Source organism: Botrytis porri (genome assembly GCF_014898465.1).
Source record: "Botrytis porri strain MUCL 3234 chromosome Unknown BPOR_003, whole genome shotgun sequence".
Classification (NCBI taxonomy): Eukaryota; Fungi; Ascomycota; class Leotiomycetes; order Helotiales; family Sclerotiniaceae; genus Botrytis; species Botrytis porri.
In genome coordinates, this window is record NW_024066077.1 from 2559701 (window position 1) to 2567027 (window position 7327).

At 42.8% G+C, this 7327-nt stretch overlaps 2 protein-coding genes across 2 annotated transcripts; both read right to left on the reverse strand.

The window, feature by feature from the left end:
* Positions 1-958: 958 nt before the first annotated feature.
* EAF01_002810 (uncharacterized protein) lies at positions 959-2511 on the reverse strand (the record flags this gene model as incomplete). The annotated part of the gene is made up of 4 exons (XM_038911064.1): positions 959-1468; positions 1538-1687; positions 1768-1962; positions 2164-2511. The coding sequence occupies 4 exons, from the start codon at positions 2509-2511 to the stop codon at positions 1325-1327; spliced, it is 837 nt and encodes a 278-aa protein (XP_038773986.1). The 3' UTR covers positions 959-1324.
* A 262-nt stretch (positions 2512-2773) lies between these two features.
* Positions 2774-5213, reverse strand: EAF01_002811 (uncharacterized protein). The gene is made up of 4 exons (XM_038911065.1): positions 4600-5213; positions 4193-4535; positions 3554-4110; positions 2774-3503 (listed from the first exon to the last, which is right to left on the reverse strand). The coding sequence occupies exons 1-4, from the start codon at positions 4715-4717 to the stop codon at positions 3460-3462; spliced, it is 1062 nt and encodes a 353-aa protein (XP_038773987.1). The 5' UTR covers positions 4718-5213; the 3' UTR covers positions 2774-3459.
* Positions 5214-7327: the final 2114 nt, after the last annotated feature.

Below are 7327 nucleotides of genomic sequence, written 5' to 3' on the forward strand. Positions count from 1 at the left end.
TTTTGTGATCTGGTTCCCTATATAATCTGGTTCACTATAAGTTACGTTATAAAATTATGCTTTATTTACAAGCTATCCCGTGAGTCCGTGCACCCACTAAGTGCGCCCATCATTTCGCTTACACACAAACCTCGAATCCCTTCCCTTCCACACAGAGTCATCATGTAACAACGCAAAAGCGCCGTCAGCTCGGCCACCTCAGCAACCCATCCCAAAGCGGCCTGAAAACCCAAGGTCGGCGAACATGCGAAAATTCAGACGTGCAACAAAACTCCTATTGTCCACTTTCCGCAGTGCGATTTATATTTAAAGTTTAGTATACCTATTCCATGTGGATTCCCGAGTCGAATTAGAGTCTCGGATATTTATTGATGGGGATTGGGGGGAGTGTTCTAGATTTGGGGTGGGGTGTGGATTGGTTGGTTTGGTGTTGTGTGAGGGATGGGTATCATGGGATGGTGTTTGGGGGAAATGGTGGATGGAGATAGGTAGGTAGGTAGGTAGGTAGGTTAGTGGAGGCTGCTTGGATGAGTAGAATTGGGGATTTGGGATAGATTGAGGGGAATTCGGTAGAGACTAGGTAGTTATTGGGGTTATTGGTGCGGAAGTGGTAGTTTTTCGACTGGCGAGTTGGGATGGATTGTTACCCAATTAGTATACCTTAGCTATATCACATGAAGTAACGAATATGAAGCATCATACTGGTAAGTCTAAGGATTCAGTGTAATGTTCTGGAGCCAAGGTAGAGAGCAAGAGTATGTGTGCCTCGCGATCAGCTTGTCCTCAGCGTCTCGTTGTGTGGAGTGTGTTAGGCGGGGCTGTGGAAGTGAGCGTCGATGGGGGAGTACATATAAGTATTTATACACTGCTCCAAAATTCTTGGGTGAATCTCCTTGGGGCTCATCTAGCTCAGAATATAACTTCGAACAGTAGAATTCCTGCAAATATGGAAAATTGAAGACAAAGTATAAGAAAGTGTCAGTCAGTCCCAAATACTGATCCTCTATTGTACTCCTGCCCATTGCTGAATGATATATGTAATCTTACTACTCCTACCAATCTAACACACTTCAGTCTATTCACAATCCGATATGATGCATCTTCCATGCTCGTTGCGTTGCTCAATTCTCGTCATTGTTAAACACCTCTTCCATTGACTCCTTATCCACTTCCTGACTCATTCCCCATTAAACAATCTTGCATCACTTTTCAATAAACCTACTCCCGCACCATTCTATCCCATCCCTCCATACTCCATCACCCCGCCCTCATTCATCTCCTCCCTTTCCTCCACCTCCACCTTCACCCCCAATCCCCTCCTCCATCAAGGAAACATCTCAATTAAATCATTCAGATACTCCACCACCTCAATATCCTTCCTCAAAACCTCATCATTCACCTTCTCAAAACATTCCGTACCCTTATACAACACCAATTGCTGTTCAATAAAACTTCTATCTTGTGAATTCTGTCCTCGTTAGTTATAATTCCCATTTCCCGTTTCAAAGCAGTCGAAAGGAAACCAAAGAAAACTCACACTCCTCCTGCTAGCCCACAACCTCTGCAACCATACCACCCCCTCCTGCACCGCGCTCCCCCTCGCCCACCTCCACACCATCTGACGTTCCTGTACCTGATATAGAAACCACGTTGTTTCCCTTAGCAAATCATCAAATTCTGTTTTCACCTGTGTACAATTTACTTCTTCCTATTTGCCATCAGCTGGGATCTTTTGTCGTACGGACATGGGAGAATCACAGAACATACCTTTATCTTTGTATCTTCGAAAGATAAAGATTGAGAGGAAAAGGGGGAAGAAGAAGAACCCAAAAGCGGTTTCTCCAACTCAACCAACAGATCCGAACAGAGCATATGCAGAGCTGCCGTTACCGTCTGCGGAAACAAAAGGTTAGCTATCATTAGTTGTGTGTCTTCTTTGATCACCCTATCGCGTTGTCTTGTCTCCATTCAAAGAATTAAAAAAAATCATAGCCCCATCCCGTTCATCACATTTCAGCAATTCGACCCCTTTCTCCCTTTTCCGTCTCTTGATAATCATCACGGCATCATCCACCATCAACAACCCCCAGTCCCGACCCCAAAGCTACAGAATCCAAGAATCAAGGAATCCAAGAATCCAGACAAGAAAGCAAACAAACTCACATTCTCAATCTCATCTCGATCTCCACCCGCATTCCCAGTCCCCATAATCACCTGTCCTCCCTTCCCCTCTCCCTCCCCATCTCTCCTCTTCCCATCAACCCCCATCCTCGTCCCCAACCTCATCTCCACCCCCTTTCCATTCCCATTCCCAATACCACCACCCCCCTCACCCCACCCCACCCTCTCCCTCCCCTCCCTCGTAATCCCCGTAATCCCCCTCACACTCTCCAACGTGATGCTTCCCCAAACACCTTCCACCATCATTCCCACAACCAAGCATCCCAGCACCAGCCACCTGCACCTTCCCACGATCCCGACGTTGGATCGTTTGCGCAGTGAAAATATCATTTTTATCACGTTGCTTGTGTAAGTAGAAATTAAACACAAGTGGACAGACAGACAATGATCAATGTACGAGGTTCAAATTTGGTGTTACAATTATCGCAGTGTAGCGTTGAAAAGGATACAATCATGTGTTATTTATTGCAGGCTTTAGTTGCCACGAGGTTGCCTAAGTTACAAAACTTTACCATAGCTGGTCATGAATGTCTTAGCCTATCATTTCCCAACTCGAAGTACACATTAATGATCACAAAAAGCAAACGCAAGTACAAAGGTAGATCAATATGAATCTTTTTAATTAATTGACTATGGTATCAATGCCTAACGTGAATAAGCAGTTGGTTCGATTCGGCCAACCAATCAGCCTGGAGATCCACCACTACCATCATTTTAAGCCCAACGAGCCATCCAACAATCACCCTTCTTCGTGTTCGTACACCTGCAACCTTCTAACCAGCTCAAAGCTTCATCTTGTTCATCTCACTCGCGACTTACTACACAACTCCCCCACCCTCATCAAAAAAGAGAACACGGCAAACCGCAAACCGTGCGACATCATCAGTTGTTGGCATTAAACCAACTACATCCCGAACGGTGTTACGTCGTCGCTATTAATATGACAAACAGAATTTAAAAACAAAACTTAAGTAATAAGAGAAGATAGTCTCGGTCGATGCTACGCCCTAAAACGTAGAAGGGATATAATAGATGGCACATCGAAGCGGAGGTCAAGTAAAACAACCCATGAAGTGCCCCGATACTACCGTACCCTCGACACCCCCTTCGAAGAAAAACAATGGTTCTATAGCAAAAAAAGGTTGCAAGACCGAAAGTGACTGTGCAAGAAGATGTTGGTATTGGAAAAATGAGACCCCGGTTTTGTGATTAACGCCATGCTGAATTAAGAAGATTTCTGTAGTCGATATTGTTCGACTGCAGTTGGGTATTCCATGATTATATCAGACCACACAAGCGGAGGTTTTCTTGTATAATGATGTCTAGGATAAGTTAGAAAAGGTATAGAACACTCGAGAGTTAGGAAGCTTACCATTAACAGCCGCCATGACAAATCGAATTTGCGTAGTGTCGGTAGCGCAAGTGAAATGGGTGTAGATTTGTTTTGTCTCGTGCTGGTTGAGACTGACGAATCTGTTCAGGATGTAGTCACATGCGAGAGCGTAATCATCTCCACCTTCATAGTCTGGGAAGTAGTTCTTCATAGGACTAACGGGAAGCTTCTCCTTGAATCTATCGATCTTGTTCAAGAACAAGATAATTGAGGTCTTGATAAACCATCTTGAGTTGCAAATCGAGTCGAAAAGTGTAAGCGCTTCTTGCATACGGTTGACAGTTTCATCTTCGAAAAGCAGTTGATCGTACTCGGAGATAGCAACCAAGAAGAGGATCGTGGTGACATTCTCAAAGCAGTGGATCCACTTCTTTCGCTCGGAACGTTGTCCTCCAACATCGAACATACGGTAGGTGAGGTCTCCAATGATGAATGTGGTTTCGGTGATACCCGTGGTCTTGACACGAGAGCGAAGAACATCTTGATCGTTTGGCATGTAATCATGTTGAGCGATTCTTTCAATGTTATCAAAGTAGCTAGACAAAGAGTGTTAGGATCAGCTTTGTTCACAAGAAATTCTGACAGGTATCCGAAGTATATCCACAACTAAATACTCACTATCTAGCAGAGTCGTTCAATTGATATTCTCTTGATCTTTTGAAACAATCTTGAACACCGGCATCCTTCCATAAAGCTGCGATAGCACTTCCGACCTCGGGTGGTAAATTATCTCCTTCAATTTGTTGTGGCTGCATGAAGATGGTTTGAACATGGTATTCTGCTCTTTGATCATCGAGAGGCAATTCCAGGGACTCCATGGCTTCGAGGATAACGCGCATTGATTGAACGGTGTTGCTGAAAATAATTTCCTTGAATGATTCTCGCTCGTCGCGCGAATAACCTCCCTCGTGGATAAGTTTCATCTGTTTCAAGATAGTAGACTTTCCAGATTCACCAGCTCCTACGAAAGTGTTAGACTAACTAACTGATGATAATGAAGTGTGATTAAGGATAATATTACTTACCAAGAAGAAGCATCTTGATTTCATTTCGCTGCAACATTTTGTCCCTCTTGAGCTGATTCTCGATCTCCTCGTTCCTCGCCTTTCCCTCCTTCTCCTCAGTGCTCATACCGCAACCCATCTTGATAGATTATTGTGGTATTTAATTATTAAAAGTCGTAAAAAAAAAAGTCGTAAGGTGAGAGTAAATTCGTCGCAGAACCGGCCGCAAGATAGAGTGCAGTCTGTGAAAGGTAAATGATTAGCGGAAATCAGACAATGGATAACTGCGGCTGAATGATTGAGAGATATTGCTGATGGTAAGCAAAGGCGACAATCGACAATCAGCAATGAGATGCTGGATTGAAGTTGAATTGAACTCGGTCGGGTTGGTGAATAGGGGATGGGGGTTTGAAATGCAATGCAAGAAAGATGCAATGCTTCTTTCCGAGATTGATATAGTTGGTGTTCCAAATGGTGTAAAAGGGTTCGAGTCGTAAATGATGTTCAAGATGTTTTGTGTGTCGCACTCGGTCGGTCTTCCCGACAAGACAATTTGTGTAGTGAGTGTGAATGGATGCACTCTGATTTGCTACTATTTATGCTCTTTCGATTGCGATGCGATGAGGAATGGTGCAATCCAGAAGGAAACAAAGAAAGTCAGACTTAGTTACTTACCAGTATCAACAATACACTCTTTCAATCCTTAATCCCTAGGAAAGTCAAGTCAAGTCGAGGTTCTTGGTCGACCAAATAGATGGGACAAAAATATCCTTCAAGTTTGAATGGAATGGAATGAGAAACAATTATGTGAACCAAAGTTGATCTCTGGTAGGTGGATGGGGGAGGTAGGGAGGTAGTTTGTCGGAAAGGAACTGGTTGGATGAATCGATGGTTGAATGAATGAACGAACAGAGAAAGAGTCTTTTTGATTTGACTTCCCTCTTGTTCTGGGATTATTTAGTCTTCGCCTTGGGTGAGTTTATACTACCTAGTCCCTAGTTATAATTGCTAGTCATTAGTAGTTGGGAAAGAATAATCAATTATCATCAAAATAGGGAAGGGGTGAAAGGTCTACGAAGTAAATTCTCGGCTGGATTTGCGCTAATGTCTTTCCCAATTTGGATTCTGGGAGGGGGAATGTATGAGAGTGGATATTAATAAGTGGAGTGAGATCAGGGTTTGATTATTATTTGGTGTTGACGATTATTATTATCACTCGAGTATTATTTTTATGAATGAGAGAGGAGAGGAGAGGAGAGGAGAGGAGAGGATTGATAGGTAGGTAGGTAGGTAGCTACTGAGGACCTCATATCATAGGCACTCCAGACAAAGAAGAGCGGCTCTAAATGAGTAATAGAGTGAATAAGTAATGAGTATAGCATGCAGTAGCTAACATATGGATCCCTTGAGATTTGATATCCAAAATAACCATTAATGTAATTTGCCATAGTAAACTAGGTGGGTGGTAGTACCTAGGTAGTTTGTAGGTGATGGAGTGAATATGAAGATAAGAATCTTTCTCTATGACCTGCTTGCTACTTACTACTATCTACTACGACCTACTACTACCTATTACTACCTACTACTACATACTACTTACTACCTACTACTACCCACTACTACCCACTACACACACACTAACATACTTTCCCCTCCAATGTGATAGTAAAGCTCAAAAACTCAATTGCTCAATTGCTCAATGATCAGTGTCATTATTCATCAGAAGACTGTCCATCTCAATCAATGACGGCAATCTGCAACCAGTGAAAGGTTTATCAAAAAAAGAATCAAGGTCGGTTGATGTTAATGGTCAGTGAATCCGATCTAATTGACTAGTGAATGTCTTGACATAACGGGGACGTGTACTCTGGCCGGCTGCCGTTACTTAGGATATACCCTCCCTTGGTGTGTCGATTTATCTATAAAATAAGAAAGAAGTCCGCTGTGGATGTCTCCATACGTACGCTACGGGGGAGATTATGAGGAGATTATGAGGAGCCTATAGCTAAGTAGATATACTCCGCAGCGGTGGTATCGTCCAGCATTCATCCATCACATCATATTTTGATATCAATGTTACAAGTTTGCCGCATCTAAATTGAGACTGTAAAACGCCTTCTGAAGGTTTGAAGCAGCAAGCATACTGTTGGAACTCTATTGACTAGTAAAAGGAAGCTCGGTGAGCTGAAGGCTTATTAGTCAGAAGATATGGAGATTGAATCGATTATCAAGCTATGAGAACAGCTCTCCACAAAGTTTGTCATCTCGATCATATGTAGAGTATACCAACATCATTACCTACCTAGTATGACCAGTTGGATGGATGTAGGCTTTCTTTAGTGATTCATATTCTACAAATTGAGTGCTGCACATTAAGGAAGGCTAACAAAGGGCTCGGAAGATTTTAACTGCAGTCTGCAGCAGTCTGCATGTCTGTTATTAGAATCTGACTTACTCCATAGTCACCTACCGATGGCAAAGCAGCAGCTAGGATAAAACAATACCGTCCACAAGGAATGAACCAGGGGCTAATTCCATTCTGCAGATGAAAACCAGGATTAATCGACGTATCAGAGAGGAACCTCCGTACTTTAAGATTAATGGAAGCATGGGAAGAAGGATGATTTGGTAATAGTGTCAATTGGCAAGAAAGAAAGAAAGGAAGAGAGAAAGAGAAAAAGAAGAAGCAAAAAAATCAAGTCAGATACGTGTAACTACTAACCAATGACCAATGATCACTAATGTCTCA